The sequence below is a fragment of the Podarcis filfolensis genome, assembly GCF_964270895.1.
Source record: "Podarcis filfolensis genome assembly, chromosome: 16".
Classification (NCBI taxonomy): domain Eukaryota; kingdom Metazoa; phylum Chordata; class Lepidosauria; order Squamata; family Lacertidae; genus Podarcis; species Podarcis filfolensis.
In genome coordinates, this window is record NC_139620.1 from 12,357,545 (window position 1) to 12,376,767 (window position 19,223).

The 19,223-nt window shown below is 47.8% G+C and overlaps 2 protein-coding genes across 6 annotated transcripts in view; one reads left to right on the forward strand and one right to left on the reverse strand.

Annotated features, from left to right (window-relative positions):
• On the forward strand, positions 1–17,935 carry LOC310752116 (actin, alpha cardiac muscle 1-like). Of its 5 annotated transcripts, none has more exons than XM_083591900.1 (7): positions 1–191; positions 3,353–3,493; positions 6,960–7,284; positions 8,643–8,804; positions 10,131–10,322; positions 12,480–12,661; positions 13,373–17,935. In XM_083591900.1, the coding sequence occupies exons 2-7, from the start codon at positions 3,365–3,367 to the stop codon at positions 13,514–13,516; spliced, it is 1,134 nt and encodes a 377-aa protein (XP_083448026.1). In that variant the 5' UTR covers positions 1–191; positions 3,353–3,364; the 3' UTR covers positions 13,517–17,935. The 5 variants fall into 5 exon arrangements, with proteins under 5 accessions (XP_083448026.1, XP_083448025.1, XP_083448028.1 ...); XM_083591899.1 differs by lacking the exon at positions 1–191 and adding an exon at positions 1,223–1,355; XM_083591902.1 differs by lacking the exons at positions 1–191; positions 3,353–3,493 and adding an exon at positions 3,715–3,743.
• NAA40 (N-alpha-acetyltransferase 40, NatD catalytic subunit) overlaps positions 14,876–19,223 on the reverse strand; it is a 15,078-nt gene continuing 10,730 nt past the window's right edge. Inside the window, exon 8 of the mRNA XM_083591943.1 lies at positions 14,876–19,074. Within this exon, the coding sequence (XP_083448069.1) occupies positions 18,933–19,074 (142 nt within the window). The 3' untranslated portion in view covers positions 14,876–18,932. The remainder of the gene's footprint in view (positions 19,075–19,223) is intronic.

A 19,223-nucleotide genomic window follows, 5' to 3' on the forward strand; every position in this document is an offset into this window, starting at 1 on the left:
GAAGCCCAGGCCAGCTGACTAGCAGAGGCCTCCCTTGGTGAAAGGAGGAGGATTAGCAGCTTTGTAGAGGCCTCCGGTTAGCCTCAGTCAATGCCACTCAAACGGCAGGAGGGGAGAGCTTTGCATCATGATCCACCTCTGCAGTCTGGAGCGAAGGAGTTCAGAGGATGCACTCAGCATTAGGCATGCAGGTAGGAACATAGGAATCTATCTACCTTATGCTGAGTGAGACCAGTCTAGCTCAGAATTATCTGCACTCATGGATTGGGAGTTTCAGGCAGCCCTACCTGGAGATGTCATTGTGGAATGAACCCCTATTCTCCGCACAGAGCTACAATTCCCCAAGTTTCCTGTGGAGACAGATTGATTGCTCAAGCACTCTGGGAATTATATCTTTCTGTGAATAGGAATACAGTGGTACCTCGGGTTAAGAACTTAGTTCGTTCTGGAGGTCCGTTCTTAACCTGAAACTGTTCTTAACCTGAGGTACCACTTTAGCTAATGAGGCCTCCCGCTGCCGCCATGCTGCTGCCACACGATTTCTGTTCTCATCTTGAAGCAAAGTTCTTAACCTGAGGTACTGTTTCTGGGTTAGTGGAATCTGTAACCTGAAGCGTCTGTAACCTGAGGTACCACTGTAGGGATCCTTCTCTAACTACTTTCTGCACTCCTAACAAACTACAGTTCCCAGAATTATCGGGGGGGACGGGACCAGATTGTTTAAAGTGCTTTAAAACCTTTTAAAAAACCCTTTCCCCTCTCTTTGGAGAGGAGGTAGAGAGCTGCTTCTGGCCCACAGGCCACGGGCTGCCCATTTGCATCTAAAAATAAGACCCCTGAGCAAAGTGCCTCCATCTCTCGCAATCCGAAGGCAGCAAATAGATCTTTACAGATTGCTCTGAATGTAAATGAATTCCCAGGTCTGTGTGTCACAGCCGTAAATGGCTGGGGAATGGCTTTTGCCATGGTTACTGCAAGCAGGGGGTCTGGACCGCCCCCCCCCCCGTCCCCCTACTCTTGGCCTTGCAAGTGTCTGCAAAACAGAGATGGGAGAAGGAGGGAGGCCAGACGGGTGAGGGGTGGGAGGTAAGCAGGTGGGGTCTGGCTTCCCCCAGCAGCTGAGCCATAAATGCCCATGAAAGGCACAAGTGACAGGTGGCCTGGAATGTGTCCAAATATGGAATGTATGAAACGTCCCTTTCAACCCTTGCGGGGGAGAGGGTGAGAGAGGCCGCCAGGAGCAGAGGGGAGGGGAGGAGTAAGGCCAGTGGGAGTTTAGGGGTATAAAGGACTGGACCCTGCGAGCCAAGCCTGACTGCTCTTTGCTTCCTTTCTCTGGGCTGCTGCAGGAACTGGTGAGTACTCCCAGAGCAGCCGACGCCGACTGTAAGCTCTTTGGGGCAGAGACTCCGGCTGTGTACACAGCATACATTTAAAGCATGTTCCTCCTCTCTGCCTTGCAAAGAATCCTGGGAATTGTTGCCTACCCCTTCACAGAGCAACAATTCCCAGCACCCTTAACAAACCACAGTTCCCAGGCTTATTGGAAGTGTGGAGAAACATGCTTTGAATGTATGCAGGGCTGGGTGAGACAGAACTGCTTGTAGGAAGATCAGAAGCTGCCATTTGTCCATTTGTCTCAGAAGCGTCAATACTGCCTGGCAGTGGCTCTCCAGGGTTTCAGACAGAGGTCTCCCCCTGCCTTACCTGGATATGCTGGGGATTGGACGTGAGACCTTCTACATGCAAGGCAGATGCTCTGTGACTGAACTAAGGGCCTTGCTCCCCTGGAAAGCCACTGCCAGTCGTACTGAAAAGGAATAATAGGCCAGGTATGGTCACCTCTACAAAGGATAATGTGGACCTGGGAAAATGGCAACCAAAAGGGGGGGGGATGCAAGTTAAGGGAGGATACAACTGAGAGGTGTATACGATTATGCATAGTGGGCAGAAGTTGTAGAGGGGGATGTTTTTCTGCCTCTCTTAAGACACACAACTCGTGGGCATCCCATAATTGCCACACCATGACTCTGAATGTTGGCAGATTTGGGGCAGGCAAAAGGAAGGACTTATTCACACGCCACACAGTTCAACTTTGGAATTTGCCCCCCCCCCCCAAGGGACAGTGATGGCCACCATCTTGGCTGGCTTTAAAAGGGGATTGGACCAATTACTGGAGAAGGATGCCAATGGTCTCTGAATACCAACTCCTGGGAATTGCAAGCAGGGAGAGAGAGCTTGGGTCCTCTTTGCGAGTTTCCCAAAGGCATCTGCTTTGGCTGCGAGAACAGAATGCTGGACTTTGTGGGTCTTTGGCCTGATCCAGCATCCAGGCTCTTCTGTTCTTTGCATTCAATGCATGGCATCTCCCGTTGAAAGGATCCCAGCGGAAAACCTCCGCCTATGGCTGTGGTGAGCTGCCAGCAGCAGGAATAGGCAGCATTGCTCTAGTCTAGAATTTGGAACCAACTTTCTCCCGCCGCCGCTGCCACTGATTGCAGCTACAGCTGTCTGGCGTGTACGCTTAAAATGTTTGCTTTCTGCCAAGCGGAAAGCTGAGGAAGCTTTCTATTTGGAAATGCAATCTGCTTGCGTCCCGGACTGGAAAGTATCCAGATCAATTCTAGCTTTTCTGGGTTTTACCCTTGTAGGGGAAACTCTATGGGCTGTCTCCAATGTTAGTCCTACTCAGAGTAGACCCATTGAAATTCATCAGCATGGCTAAGGGCTTATCCGCACTTCCTCTTGTCCTGCTGCTCCTCCCTGCCCCCCCCCCCAGCTGCAATTCGGATTCCCCCCAGATTGCTGTTTTCCCGGATTTATCACTAAAGAGCAGCTTTTCCTTTGGAAAGGAGTGGGGCTGGGGGCGACCTGTGCTTTCTAGGCAGGACACCAGCAGAAGTGTGGATGAGCTCTAAATTAGGTCAATTGATTTCAATAGGTATACTCAAAGTAGAATTTAGTTGGTTCACACCTTACGAGTTTATTCTACAAGAGGGAGGAAGATCAGGGCAAACAACCCCTTCCCCCTTCCTGAATCCTAAAGTTCACGCAGGAGAAAAGGAATCAGATGGAATCTAGGAGGGATTTCCAACCAGTGATGTATTCGCTAATTTGCTAGACCTTGCAATTTTTAAAAATATTTGAATTACGTGTTCTCAGCGACCGTGTTTCATGTTTCATATGCCATGTTTAATGGCCCGCCATTAGGTCTCAAGTTTGGGCCTTGAGACTTGCCCCACATAGATATGGCACAGAAGGACTGCTGTCAGGGGGAGAAAAGAGGAACAGATGAGGTCAGTGTGGGTCACTTCCAAAATGTAACCCTTGCCACCCATATCTCATCCCTTAGTGAGCCAGCGCCATGTGTGATGACGAGGAGACAACTGCCTTGGTGTGTGACAACGGCTCTGGTTTGGTGAAGGCTGGCTTTGCCGGGGACGATGCTCCCCGCGCTGTCTTTCCCTCCATCGTTGGGCGCCCAAGACACCAGGTAAGGAAGCGGTGGCTGCAAGGCTCTGTTTGGTCCCCACTTGCACTATTCATTTAAAGCAGAGCCCTGCCACTTTAAAAAGTCACAACTTCCCCGCAATAATCCCGGGGAGTTCAGTTTGTGAAGGGTGCTAAGAATTGTTAGGAGAGACCCTCTTCCCCCTTGCAGAACTACAATTCCCAGAGCTCCCTGTGAGGAGGGATTGGCTGTTAAACCGCTCGGGGAATGGTAGCTTATTGTGGCATTCATGGTGATTTGTGCTTACGATGTTATCAGGGCAGTTATACAAACGATCTTGCTTTCAATCGCATTTGTGCCTGCCACAGTTTTGGGGAAGCCACGCTGCTTCATTTCCAATCAATGCACATCCCATAACTTCCCCCTGCGATCCTGTATCTTTTTTTTTATATATATATAAATTTTTATTAATTTTCCAACATATATTAAGACACAATACAGCTGACAATACAAAAACAAACAAACATATAAACACGTATAATTTCATAACCTCTTTTTCTTAAACCTTATTTCAACGACTTCCCCATACCTCCCTTTTCTGCATCCCTGTTTTAAACTTTCCCAGCAACCCCTAATTTCAATTACTTATAATTCACTTTCTTTAATCCTTTTTCTCTTACCACGATCCTGTATCTTTTTGTATCACAAAATGTACTGCGGGGAATTGTTGTTTTCCTCTTTCCTGTTGTTGTGCCTCTCCATACAGCAATAGCGCGTTATCGTTGGCCAGGATGGTTTAACAACCAATCCTCCTTTTCCATGGAGCTCTGGGAATTGTAGCTCTGGGAGGAGAGTAGAGGGTCTCCTAAGAACTCTAGAACTCCCAGGTTTCTTTGGGGCTCGAAGCCGTGACCGTTGAAAGTGATGTGGGCAGGAGTGAAGTTTCTGGAGAGAGAAATAAGAAGTGCTGTTTCACACGCCACAGAGGAGGCAGCGATAGCCCCCAATTTAGCTGGCTTTGAAAGGGGACTAGGCAAATTCATGGAGGATAACACAAGCAACGGCTCCTAACCACAATGGCTATGTTCTCCCTCCACAGTTAGGGGTCTCCTTAGCACCCTTAAGAACATGGGTAGGCAAACTAAAGCCCATGGGCCGGATCCGGCCCAATCACCTTCTCAATCCGGCCTGCGGACGGTCCAGGAATCAGCGTCTTTTTACATGAGTAGAATGTGTGCTTTTATTTAAAATGCATCTCTGGGTTATTTGTGGGGCATAGGAATGTGTTTCCCCTTCAAAATATAGTCTGGCCCCCCACAAAGTCTGAGGGACAGTGGACTGGCCCCCTGCTGAAAAAGTTTGCTGACCCCTGCTTAAGAAGCTGCAGCTCCCAAGGTTCTTTGGAGGAAGCCATGACTCTTAACGTGGTATCTTAGCGCCTTAAATATATGTGTGAATGTGGCCCTTGAGGAAACATCGCAGACCAACTAATAAAAGCCGAATTATGTGTGGGTGGTTGAGTAGGAAAAAACACCACCACCAGTTTTAGAAAGCTTCAGAATGCACCTGCAAACCCGCCCACCCCACCCCGGTCTGGAGGTGGCCACCCTGAGGAGAGAGCAAGGATGCGGGTGGCCTTCCCTTTGGAGTCCTCCACCACCAGCCATGTATATGACCTTACAGGCGGCCTGTCGGAGATCACCCCCAGAACAGCAGGGGTCTCCCTGACAAATTCCAACCCAGGCAATTAAGAGATCATTTGCCTCTTGGCTTTCCAATGGGATCCTGTTTCCTCCTGGGGTGAAGTTATGCTCTTAAACAGCTGCTAGGCCAAAGCTTAGAAGGCAAAGAGCATTTGGGAGCCAGGGCATAAGGGTCAATGGCAGGGGGAGAAAGAGAGCCTGTCATGCCCTCCAACATTTCTCCAATGAAAATAGGGATGTCCTATTCAACAACAACAACAACAACAACAACAACAACAACAACAACAACAACAACAACAACAACAACTTTATTATTTATACCCCTCCCGTCTGACAGGGTTGCCCCAGCCACTCTGGTGGCATCCAATATATATAAAAAACAAAATAAAACATTAAACATTTTTTAAAAAAACTTTCCATATACAGGGCTGCCTTCAGATGTCTTCTAAAGGTTGTATAGTTACTTATTTCCTTGGGTCGGGGGTCGCATAACTCCATCCCCTCCAACATTTATCCAATGAAAATAGGGACGTCCTAAGGAAAAGCTGGACATTCCGGGATCAAATCAGAAACCAGGACAGCTTCTGTAAATCCAAGACTGTCCCTGGAAAACAGGGACACTTGGAGAGTCTGGTCTCCCTCCCTCCCTCCCTCTCTCTCTCTCTCTCTCTCTCACTCACACACACACACACACACACACACACAGGATGCTTCAAGTTTCAGACACTATGTTTATTGAGCCTACATCCTGATTTGCTTTGTACAAAGTTCCGTGGGGAGATGTATTTTGGTAGAAAGCTCCGGTATAAATTCCAACAATAATAACAATAACTAACAATAATAATTTCAATATTTTAGTTATCATTGAGTAACAAGGAGTTACTCAGCTGAATATGAGTGTAAGAAAAAGGACAAGAAATTATCAGTCATTTAACTTTCACTGACATCCTAATCTTAGCTGTATAATTTATTGCTATTGCAGCAGGAGCAGAGACAAAGTAAATTGCCTTCTACAGAGACAGACAGTTGGCCTATATAAACAGCTGTCTACACTGGCTGGTAGCAACTTTCCAGAGTTTTAGGCACGCAGTCTCTCCCGGCCCTGCCTGGAGATGCCACAGGGGAGTGAACCTGGGACCTTCTGCATGCCAAGCAGGTGTTCTGCCACTGAGCTACAGCCCTTATTATTGCCCTAGAAGGGACAAGGCACCCAAATGACTTGGCCGGCCTTGAATGCTCTGTACCCTTTTGGGCAGGAGGAAGCACCATTCCCTGCTCCCTTTAAGGGGATGATTGGGAGAACAGAATCCAGATTGGAGGGCAGTGTTTCTACCTCCCCCCCAAAAAACCACCTCTATCTATTTTGCTTGAAATTAAGCACCAGAAAGCATAGGAAGGATTAGCTGTGGTGGCCAGTACCCACTGGGGCTGGAGGGCAGGGAGCCCAACAGTGGCTGGAGCCAGAGCCAATAATAATAATAATAATAATAATAATAATAATAATAATAATAATAATAATATTTATACCCCGCCCATCTGGCTGAGTTTCCCCAGCCACTCTGGGCAGCTGAGCCAATGGCAGATGGAGCCAATTAATTCTGGTTTTGCCCCCATCCTTCTCCCCACTGCTGCATTCTACAAGGGCCACACAGGGCCACACAAGGGCCACATAGAGACTAAGGAGGCAGAGCCACCCCCTGGACAGGACAGGTGAGGGCTGGACCGAAAGCAGGCTGGTTTGGCAACAGTCTAGCTCTCCCTAAAGGACCACCCTCTCTTGAGTCCCTGCTCTCACTTGCTTCCAGGGCGTCATGGTGGGCATGGGTCAGAAAGACTCCTACGTGGGAGACGAGGCCCAGAGCAAGCGAGGCATCCTGACCCTGAAATACCCCATCGAGCATGGCATCATCACCAACTGGGACGACATGGAGAAGATATGGCACCACACTTTCTACAACGAGCTGCGCGTGGCCCCCGAGGAGCACCCCACCCTGCTCACCGAGGCCCCCCTCAACCCCAAAGCCAACCGGGAGAAGATGACCCAGATTATGTTTGAAACCTTCAACGTACCTGCCATGTATGTGGCCATTCAGGCAGTGCTCTCTCTCTATGCTTCTGGCCGTACCACTGGTAAGTGTGTATGTGTGTGTGCGTGCTGTGGGGGGCCGAAATCAGCAAAATTGTTGGTTGACCCCCCCTTGGGACCAAGAGGCAGGGGTAAACATGTTTTCAATGGATTAACAAATGGCATGAACTTGCCAGCTGCTTCCAAACCAGCTGTTTATTAAGCATTGGGTAGCTTAATAAGTGGGTAGGTTAGAGCATAGGTAGGCAAACTAAGGCCCAGGGGCCAGATCCGGCCCAATCGCCTTCTAAATCCGGCCCGCGTATGGTCCCGGAATCAGTGTGTTTTTACATGAGCAGAATGTGTCCTTTTATTTAAAATGCATCTCTGGGTTATTTGTGGGGCAAAGGAATTCGTTCATTTTTCTTCTTCAAAATATAGTCCAGCCCCCCACAAGGTCTGAGGAACAGTGGACCGGCCCCCTGCTGAAAAAGTTTGCTGGCCCCTGGGTTAGAGTGTGGTGCTGATAATGCCAAGGTTGCAGGTTCAATTTCCGTATGGGACAGCTGCATATTCCTGTATTGGAGAGGGCTGGATGAGATGACCCTCAGTGTCCCTTCCAACTCTATGATTAATTCATCCTGACTTGTTTGCAGGGAGATTGTGGGCTGTTTAATGAGCAATTTACATTTGTTGCTGCTCTTGCTTTCTCCTCACATTCATTCCTTGCTCCGGCTACTTTTGCCTCTGGCCGCAAGACCTCCAGAAAGGAACGAGGTCCTCAGACTAAAAATGGTTCCCCACCTCTATGCTAGGGCAGGGGTCGCCAAACTTTTAGGACCAGCGGGTACATTTCATTTGTGCCAGTCACAAAACAGTAGCTACTATGCGGGGGTGGGGTGGGGCATAACACAAAATGGCTGCCATGGAGAGTGTGTCATAACACAAAATTAGAGAGACCGCTACCCCTGGCAACCATGAGAAGTCAGCTATGCCCTGCTGGTCCTGATTCTGGAGATCACACAGTATTGATTTTACACACAAACACATGCACAATGCTGCTGTTTCTGTCTAACAGGAACATGGAGCGTTCCTCAGTACCGGGGAAAATATACAAGGTGACCCCACCACTCTTGTTTCTTATAAATTGCTTAGAAGGCACATTTGACCCCTTTCTTTCTAGGAGGGCAAGAAAGCTCAGAGTCTGGAGCACCATGGTACTTGTGTGGGTGCTGGGTTGGCAACCCCTGCTCTAAAGTATTGTGGCAAATGTTAACTGGCTGCTATCTGGCATGCATTCACCACGTAAGGCCAGCCAGGCTAAAAGCCCCCACCCACCCCCAGCCAAGAAGCTGTCTTGTGAGACACCTAGCAGCTTTCTCTCTCTCCAGCTCCCTCCCAACTCAGGTCTCCTCTTCTGTAGGAATTGTACTGGATTCTGGAGATGGCGTTACCCACAACGTCCCCATCTATGAGGGCTACGCCTTGCCCCATGCCATACAGCGCTTGGATCTGGCTGGCCGTGACCTCACTGACTACCTGATGAAGATCCTAACCGAGCGTGGCTATTCCTTTGTCACCACTGGTAAGAGAACTGCTACGTGGTACTGCTTTAATTCTGCAGCCAGGGTCTGCTTGAGTCTACTCCCCGCACCGGCCAAGAGCATTGTTCATGCCATTTGAAAACAAACACTGAATGCCTTAACTCTGACCCTGTTATGTACTGAAGTTCTCACCCTGGGCCAGCAGGGGGATACTGTAGATAGTTATGCAAATAAGGGATTGAAAGTGACGTTCAGTGATTGGATAGTTTTAGAAAGTTGTTACAGTTACGCTGTACTGGAGCTCTATATAAGCAGGCTGACTGAAGCATTCAGTTCAGTTCTGGCTTCTGAATAAACAAGAGCTGTTTGAAGAATCACTGTGTCGTCTGATATGTTCACCCACAACTTAACAGACCCCATGTGCGCTATACATTTACAGCAGTATCATACCGCTTTGAACAATCATGGTTTCACGCAAAGAATCCTGGGAGGTGTAGTTTGTTAAGGATGCTGAGTGTTCTTAGGAGACCCCTATCGCCCTCACAGAGCTACAGTTCCCAGAGTGGTTTAAACGGTCAATCCCTCCTCCCAGGGAACCCTGGGAATTGTAGCTCTCTGAGAGGAACAGGAATATAATGAATTGAAAAAGATGTTGAAAATAACTTTTGTAAAGAAACCCAACCCAGAACTTTTCCTTTTTTGGGAACTATAGAGACAGGACTACGCGAACTGTACTGAAATTTATTCATGTATGCGACTACGCCGGCAAGAATGTTACTTGCCCAAAAATGGAAAGAAGAATTCATGCCAGCAAATGAAGAATGGATACAAAAACTTACGGAATATGCAGAAATGGCGAAACTTACCAGGAGAAAAAAAACAACAAGTTAACAAAACTTTCTATAAAAGAATGGAAATGGTTTATGGAATATTTACAAGCAAACTGTAAACAGATAAGAACGTTGGCAGGATTATTGTAATAACCTGCAGTTTTATTAGAGTATATCTTTAAAGTACATGAATAAATGAGCAAATTAAATTTGGATATGCAGAAAATATTAAAAATAAATTTAAGGAATCACAGGAAGAGGGGGAAGGAAGTCAAGCTTTGAATTGTTAAAATGATTGTAAAATTATTGAAATGTATAAAACTGAAAATCATAAAAAAGGAATCTCCTGGCGCTTCTCAGCACCCATAACAAACTGCAGCTCCCAGGGTTCTTTATGGTGGGGCCACGACTGTTCAAAGCGGTATGATAGTGCTTTGAATCTTGAGTGCAGATGGAACCTACAGCTGAGCGACAGAACCAGTTCTTCCAAGCTGTGGGCTTCCTCTAACGGATCAAATCCTTCCTGCCTCCCTGCAGCTGAACGGGAGATTGTGCGCGACATCAAGGAGAAGCTGGGCTACGTGGCTTTGGACTTTGAGAACGAGATGGCCACCGCCGCTTCCTCCTCCTCCCTGGAGAAGAGCTACGAGCTGCCCGATGGGCAAGTCATCACCATTGGCAACGAGCGTTTCCGGTGCCCAGAGACCCTCTTCCAACCCTCGTTTATTGGTGAGAAACAGTGGGAGCACAGGAGACCTCTCTAGCAGAGACGTCTGCCCCACAGCTCCTATTATGCCAGACCATTGGCTCTGGTGGCTGTGGCTGAAGGGTGTTGGGGGTCTAACATCATTTAGAGGGCCCACAGACTGACCCAACCATGGGGCTTATAGGTGGGGCAGGGTAATCTGCAACTGGTGGGCTTGTTCTGGAAGAGTGAGGGGTTTGGAGTACCTGAGAAGTCAGCTGCGGCCATAGGTGAGGGATGAGGAGCTTCTGCAAATGTCATCAAAGCAGAGGCTTGCTGGCTGGGGCGGCAATTGAGAGATGTGTGAGGGGTTAAGGCATGTCAGTGGCAAAAAGGTCAGTCTTCTCCTTTGAGACCGCTCAGAAATGTCACACTGGTTTTACTGATGGCGAAAACGTTTACTGACACACGTCAGGAAGTGCAGGGAGCCCAGGGTGGGCGTCTCGATGATACCAGCCTTGACCAGAGAGAGGGGTATCAGGTAGACACATTCCACTTACGGATTAGGGCCGAGGCTTTGGCAGCGGGTGGAGAGGAACAGCTGATCGCGCCAGGACAGGGCTCTTCGATGCTCTTTTTTCTACCCCAAAAATAGGCAGGGAAGCGGCAAAATTCCAGGATAGTATCCTCCTTCTCCGAAATGGAGGGGGAAGCATGACCTCCTGCTAAGCAGCTGCTGTAACTTGAGGCCATCACAAAATCCTTTGACTTTTGCCCTTGGCGAAGGATTCTTCTCTGTGGGTCTCCTTGCTTTAAAAGATCTCCCAGCCCTTCTTTCTTCAAACTCCTTTTGGCCTTGCAGCACCAGGTGCAGAAGAGATTGCAGGATGTACCCGGGACTAGCATGACAAAGCAGCAGTACGGACTGTTTCACCTTATTAAAATCAAATCTGGAAGATACTGTGTTCTGTCTCTAGCCCTAATGGGAGCTCACAAGGCCCGGAGGAGCCAGGGGAAAATAAATAAAATTTGCTTAAAACTAGGCAACTTAGCAATTGCCCTAATAAAGGCACTTCCTGGGAGGTCTTTGAGTCTTGTTTTTTTTAGTAGCCTCTTGGCAATTGCTTTTTCCTGTTTGTTTTCTACTAGGCTAGCTCTCTCTGCTTCTCGTCTGCTGACAGCCTCTACGGTTTCTGTTCTGGCTGTGGAGGCCAGGCTGATCCATCCCTCCTCCACTAGCCTGTTCGCTTGCACAGAATTACTTGTCGCCTGTGGTGACCAGACATGGTAGTTAAATGCAAGGTTGAGCAAAATTGGCTCTCAGAATGAATACAACCACACCTGTCACGTGCAGAATTATCATTAATTGCCAGCCCTTCACCCTGAGGTCCCAGGGCAGTTTACAGCAATTTAAAGCACAACATTGTTTTGTTGTTTAGTCGTTTAGTCATGTCCGACTCTTCATGACCCCATGGACCAGAGCACGCCAGGCACTCCTGTCTTCCACTGCCTCCCGCAATTTGGTCAAACTCATGCTGGTAGCTTCGAGAACACTATTCAACCATCTGTCATCCCCTTTTCCTTGTGCCCCCCATCTTTCCCAACATCAGGTTCTTTTCCAGGGAGTCTTCTCTTCTCATGAGGTGGCCAAAGTATTGGAACTTCAGCTTCAGGATCTGTCCTTCCAGTGAGCACTCAGGGCTGATTTCCTTAAGAATGGAGAGGTTTGATCTTCTTGCAGTCCATGGGACTCTCAAGAGTCTCCTCCAGCACCATAATTCAAAAGCATCAATTCTTCGGCGATCAGCCTTCTTTATGGTCCAGCTCTCACTTCCATACATCACTACTGATGTATGGGCACATACAGGGCACCCAAGATGGACAGGTCATAGTGGAGAGTTTTGACCAAACGTGATCCACCTGGAGCAGGAACTGGCAAGCCACTCCAATATCCCTGCCAAGAAAACTCCATGGACAAAGACAAAAACGCAACATTGAAAACAGTTTAAGGCAACTTGGTATCACAAAAAACAAGGTGGTTCCTGAAAATACAGACCTCAGGTGTCAAAGGTCAGGGTAAAGATGTACCCCTGTTTAAGGATACATCCTTTTGTGCCAAATATAGGCAATTAGCATTAAATTAGCCATATACCCTGCTCCCCAGATTTTGCAATCTTGCTCTTTTTATTTATTTAACCCAGGCATGGAGTCTGCAGGCATCCACGAAACAACCTACAACTCCATCATGAAGTGTGACATCGACATCCGTAAGGACCTGTATGCCAACAACGTGCTCTCTGGCGGCACCACCATGTACCCTGGCATCGCTGACCGTATGCAGAAGGAAATCACCGCCTTGGCACCCAGCACCATGAAGATCAAGGTGAGACTGGCAAATAGACAGCAGAATTATTAACATTTGGCATTCCATTCCAACAGATAGGTAAGAGGAAAGCTGTGATAGATTCAGAAGTTACTGGGGTGTTTGTGTGTGTGTGAGAGAGAGAGCAACCAAGATGATCAAGGGTCTGGAAACTAAGCCTTATGAGGAGCACTTGAAGGAGCTGGGTATGTTTAGCCTGGAAAAGAGGAGACTGAGAGGAGATATGATAGCTATCTTCAAATATCTTAAGGGCTATCACAAGGAGGAGGGAACATGCTTGTTTTCTCCCTGTATTTAGAAACCTCCAAGGAAGGAGAGTCCACCACCTCTCGTAGAAGTCTGTTCCACTGCTGAGCAGCTCTTACTGTCAGAAAGTTTTTCCAAATGCTTAGTCTGAATCTCCTTTCTTGCAACTTGAAGCTATTGGTTCGAGTCTACCCTCCTCTGCACACCTTCCAGCTTGTCAACATCCTTCTTAAATTGTAGTGCCCAGATGATCCCCTTGTTGGTTCTCCCACCTTTTGGGAAATTGTCAGTGATGCAATTGAGGAATTTGTCAGACTTTACATTCTTGGCAGAGTTTGAGTCCCAACAGATATCGGGGAAGTTGGAATCCCCCAATTACTATTTCTCTCCTTTTTGAATGTTTGGTAATCTGCTCTAGTAAGGCATCATCCACCCCTGGTTAACTTTCTCACTTGCTCCCTTTAGATCATTGCTCCTCCGGAGCGGAAGTACTCTGTGTGGATCGGCGGCTCCATTTTGGCTTCCCTCTCCACCTTCCAGCAGATGTGGATCAGCAAGCAAGAGTATGATGAAGCCGGGCCATCCATTGTCCACAGGAAGTGCTTCTAAAACGTCTCTTCATTACCCTCCCTGGCTTCTCCATTTCAGGTTCCAGCTGCTGTCCCTTCCTCCCAGATTTCATGGTGGTGCTTATGCCATTGGCTCACACTGCAAGAGCCATTCCTCCTCTTGACTGCCCACCTAACCCCAGCACTGAGAGTATAATGGAAAAAAATATTTGCAGAAGGCTCTTCTGCTCCTCAGGGTCTTATTTCCATGGAATCATCCCTTCTGCAACACCATATATGGTGCTAGTGTCTCAAGTTTGAGTATTTGTCATTACTCGCTTTTTCCTCTCTCCTTCCTGAAACCTTAAAGAATAAAGCAGTTTTACAGTAGAATACTGTGGCTCAGAGTCTTCTGGGGCATTCACAAGACTGGCCCAAGATGTTTTCCTACTTGAGGTGAAGCAGCAAATGGGCTGGTCCTGTCAAGGAGCATAGTAGCAAAGGTCAGTCATAAGAAGGGCGCTGCTGGATCAAGCCAATGGCCCATCTAGTCTAGCAATGAGCTTTATGGCTGACCAGGAATTAGAACCTTTGGCTTCCAGCTCCGACTCCAGAATCCACCAGGGATTCCCAAACCGTGGTCTGTGTGCTTCATTCAGGTGGTCTGTGGCATTGCTGTGGCCTTGTGATTGAAGAAAAGAGATAGCACATCCATCGCATTCAATATGTATACAGTACTGATTTGCAAAGGTATTTTTATTGCTCCCCTGCTTTCTTATATTACGTTTTACTGCATTACGTGGAATACGTGTATTACATTCTATGGAATTCAGACTGCAATACACTAAAAGACAAGAAAGAAAGGAAGCAATGAAACTGCAGTTGAAAATCGTACAGTATCTAGCACAGCACATGAAACTTGATGCAACAGGCAGAAAACCATTTAAGTGGTGCCTAGAACTGGACGCAGTACACCAGATGGGGTTCTGGCCAAGGCAGAATAAAGTGTACTATTGCACTCCTTGATCCGGACACTATACTTCTGTTGATGCAGCCTAGAATTGCATTAGCTTTTTTTGCTGCGGCATCACACTGTTGACTCGCATTCAGCTTCTGGTCTGCTAAGGCTTGTCTCATCTCAGCTGAGAGTTCCACAGAGTTGGGACCACAATACTGAATGCACAGCTTCTGAGCTGGGCATCTGAGCCACCAACAGTCTTCCCTGAATATCACAGTGATCAAGGGGGAATATAAAGGAATCAAGTGGTCTTTAATGGCCTTTCATCCTTGGGAAAGGATGGAAACTGCTCAGATGGTTTAACTAATGAGCGCTTATTAAAAAAGCATAGGGGGAAGGGCCAGGTTGCTTCCAAACATCCCAGGATTTGCACACTTGAGACATTTGAGAAACACACACAGCTAGAGACTGAAGAAAATGTTTATTTTCAAACATATGAATAAAACAAATACCAAAATTAAAAAGTCAGCTTGTTCCCTTTGATTCTGGTGAAAATATTTGCCAAGAAATGTAATTACCATAGAAAATTATTCTAAAAACTTTTGGGGGGGGACAACCCCCCCAAAAAACCACAAAATAAAGAGGGCAAATGAAGAGAGCAAAAAGGACACTAGATACATAGAAGTATACAGTGCAGAGTTTACAACTTAATATTACAAAGCATGCCAGATTTTTTTTTGGGGGGGGGAAATAAAAATACAAGTGAGAGTTAGCCACACTCAACCACCTTTTCTTGATACTTTGGAATACGGAAAGAGATCCACGTATAAGGTAACAAAAACAAAAGGTTAATATAGCAAACTGCAATTATCAATGGATTTTTGCTATGGGGAGGTAATATCCAGAGAACTCTTAGCTTATCTACTGTTCAAAAAGTCCAAAACAGCTAGAAGCTTTGGAGACTGTCCCTAGCATATCAAACAAAACAAAAATGAACACGATAGCAACTTTTCCCTTGTTAATAATTTAAAAAAAAGCAACAGGGGGGCTTATCTAAGGAACATGGTTGTTGTTTTTTTAAAAAAGGGATTTTTTGTGTTAAATGAGGCCCATTTGTTTCTACACCCTGCTACAGGCTATGAAGTGAGACCAGGATGACATGGTCATGCCAAAGAGTGAAGTTGACTCCACAAACTTTCAGGGGGAACAGTGCTAAGATGAGTAGATGCCCCATCCAAGAGAGGGGAGCAGAATAGCTCTCTTTGCCTTGGTCCTGCTCACAATGGAACAGATTAGATTAAAGACAGCCATGCAAGGCTGAATTCTGCGTCTCTTGTTGCCCTAGGCCAGGGTGGCATGTTCCTGCACAAACAGGAGAGTGCATTAAAGAGCCTCCTACTGCCACATGGGAGAAAGACATGCCAAACCCACGCCGGGAGCCAAGTGTTCTGGAAGCAGCAAGTGCTCAAAATTGTGTGCTACCCCCAGCAAAGTGAGCGCCCCTTCAGTTAGGGCGCCCAGCCTGCCTGAGTGGTCTATCCTCCCCCACAGGCGGCATTTGGACCCACTGCCGCCACTTCACTTTTTCATCACTTTGTATCTAGAAGGCACACATTTCCTGGGAGGTGAGAGATGGCAGTGCCACATCCCAAAACCGCTGCACAGCAGGACCTGAGGTCCTCCATATGTTACTGGACTACAACTCCCATCAGCCCTGACCAGTGAACATGCATACCTGGGGCTGTTGGGAGTTGGAGTCCAACCAAATCCAGAGGGCCACATGCTCCTCGTCCCTGCCATAGTGTCTGTGACACATTGCTGCCTATTCTGTAACTGCCCCTTGATAACTGTAACTGCCCCTTGATAAATGAGAGGTTGCAGAAGGGGCACCACGCTTATGCAGAGGCCTCCTGGCTGAGTCTCCATCACTTCCAGCAAGGGGTAGGGAGATGCCTGTTAAGACTGACTGAAAGCGGTGCTTGCAATGCTCTCAAGTTATCACTGGTCCATGAGCCTTTCCCCAGTGCTGACAACTGAAAGCAAAGCGAGTTTCTCAAGGGGGAAGGGGTGCAAACTAAGAAACAGTCTGAGACTTGCAGCTTGCCTGTCTGTCTCACCATGCAGGCACTCTTGTCCCTGTCAATTCTGCAGCCAGGAGTGAGAAGAACAGTGGCGAGATCCACTTTCCAATCTTGGAAAATCTGATCCCCAGATGCTCACAACGTTGGCCATCGCTGCTCCAGCCCTGAATGATTCTGCAGCCTGAATGATCCACATGCACACACAAAAGCCTGCATGCAACTCACTCCTTGGCTGTAGACAATGCATTTCTACAAAAATCTAAGTATGAACTTTTGGGGTTCCGATTCAATCTCCAAGAGAGGAAAAACCACTGGCAATCTCTCCATTTGGTAAGATGCAATTCAAGTAGCAGGGCAATTTTTAATTCTTAAAAAAGAGGCTTGGGGCCAGGGAAAGCCAGCATGGTGTTCTCCAGATGTTGCTGAATGATCCTCCCTGATTGTAGGTCATGCTGGCTGTGGCTGATGGGAGGCGGAGTCCAGCAACATCTGGGGGAGGGGCAGTCACACTGGTCACCCCGAGTTCAGGCATTTAAAGGCTCAAGAGTAGGAGCACCCATTTTGCATCCCTTCAGAGGGAACCAGAAAAAGGCAAAGAGGCACACCCTGAGACAGAAGTGAGGTCCTGAGGTTGTGCGGCTGGTGCGAGAGGCTCCATTTTGGGCAAAGGGGAGTCATGGGATGGATCACTTGCACCACCAGCATTGCTACAGCAGAGGAGGACCAACACTGGGAAATACGACCCAGGCAGTTGTCAGTAGGGCCTGGTGGAGCATGCAACGACAGAACTTGGGACGCATGAAAGCTATTGGCGGTTGCCTGGCAACCAACAGCCACTCTCCTCCCAAAACTGCTGCTATGTTGCAGCCTAGATCGCTAAGGAAGCCTGGTGGGAAGAGCAGGGCCAGGCCAGTGATTGACAGTTGCAGCAGGAGGACCTGGCTGGTCAATTCTTAACACCTCAAATGAAGCTTGTACACACCAACACACCTCACTGAGGCAAGAAGGAAGTAAGATGTCATTTCTGCACAGCATGTCATAAAGATGGGAAAATGACACTACACTGTGTTAAAAAGCTGCAACTCAAGATAATTAACTGAAGGCAAAGGCTGTCCCTTCTGATGATGAAGCATCAATGCAAAGCCAAGGCATTCAAGAACATCTTTAAAGAAAAACCCAAACCAGAACATCCTCACTTCATAATATACAGCAGGGATGAGGAACCTATAGTTTTCAAGATGGGTGTTTGGGCTCCAGTTCTCATCCTCCCCAACCACTGCCCATGCTGGCTGGGGCTGATGGGAGCTGGAAACCAATAGCAGCTGGAGGGCCACAGGTTACTCACCCCGCTACACAGGATTCAGAAATGCCAGAGCTGCCTGTTTCCCAAAGACTCAAAAGGGTGAAGGGCCCTGAACAACCAAAAATGTTAATAGCATTTTTTTGGGGGGGGGATCTCTTGCACGCTCCCTTCAACTCAGCCTTTTGGACACAGGAATAGCAAATTCAGTTATCATTGCTTCGAACTCTTGCAAGTTTTCTCTGTGCGCAGAAAGTCACCTGTGTAGGTCACTGATAGCTTGATTTGGCTTCTAAGGTCCTCTAAGGACACAGCCATACGGGACTCGCCAGCAGCAAACTGCACAAGCAGTACATCTGCATCAATATTTCCCCCACCCCCCACGTATAAACAAAAGGGAAGTGCTCCAGGCATGATCAATGCAGAACATTAATCAGGGTATGATTCTAAAACCTGTACAAATCTTTTCTCCTCCCCTCCCCTCTCCCCCCATCAACCAAAAAACAACAGGTGGCTGCAACATACACCCAGGAGAAATCCAAGCAACAGGATGGAGTCAGGCAAGGTTTCCCCAGGTAGCCCATGCAGGGGACCACATCCAATTAGATACACATTGCAGTTTTGTGGCAAAACAGCAGTCCAATGTAACGACCGAAGAAAGGAGAGGCACAGATCAATGCAGGTGAGGAAAGGTCACGTTTCTAGATCTGCTACTCCAATAAGGATTCTGTAAAACTCACTCCCTGCACCTCTTCAGCTTGGAGGGAGAGAGCTATCCCCACCATTCACTTGGGGAATTAACTATTTCTTCACTGCAGCAGCATGGGCTTAACAAATAAGCAAGCAAACCCTGCTGCCCAGATTCATGCCTTCGGATCAAGACTGTAAGTATGCAAGATCTAGCACTAGGTCTGAGACTTAGGCATGACTTTGGTTCCCAGAGCCTCCCGTATGGAGGAAGATCTTCCATCCTGGGATTCAGGATGCAATAAAGGAGTCTTGTTTGTCCTGGCTTGGGGGTGTACCAAGAAATGGAGGAAGTGGGGAGGTGGGGGGCAGGATCAGGCAATGGAAACCAAAGAGAAAGGCAGGGTTGTGTGGAGAGAGCCGGGTTCTTTCTCAGGAGTGAAGGACAACCTCAATGGCAGCAGCCTCCGCAGTGACCACCCAGGTGAGCGTGCTGGCTCTCGCCAAACTTTGTTCTCCGGCTGAGGATCTCGTAAGAGCAGTCATCCCCGCAGCAGCCAGACATGCTGGGTGAGGTATCATCGATTTCAAACCTGCAGGGGCAGAAGTGGTGGTGGTGGTGAAGGAGGAGGAGAGGAGATAGAGAAAAGTGTCAGGTGGCATTTGCATCAATGCTTATAATGCAGCCACTTCTGTGCAACTGGAGCTGGCCTGGCCCCTTGGTGAGGTCTCCACAAGCAAC

Bases quoted from the DNA above. Each gene is read 5' to 3' on its own strand.
- LOC310752116 (XM_083591900.1), top strand. From the start codon at position 3,365: ATGTGTGATGACGAGGAGACAACTGCCTTGGTGTGTGACAACGGCTCT. The intron at 7,285-8,642 runs GTAAGTGTGTAT...CCTCTTCTGTAG, and splicing joins TGCTTCTGGCCGTACCACTG to GAATTGTACTGGATTCTGGA. The intron at 12,662-13,372 runs GTGAGACTGGCA...TGCTCCCTTTAG, and splicing joins CCAGCACCATGAAGATCAAG to ATCATTGCTCCTCCGGAGCG.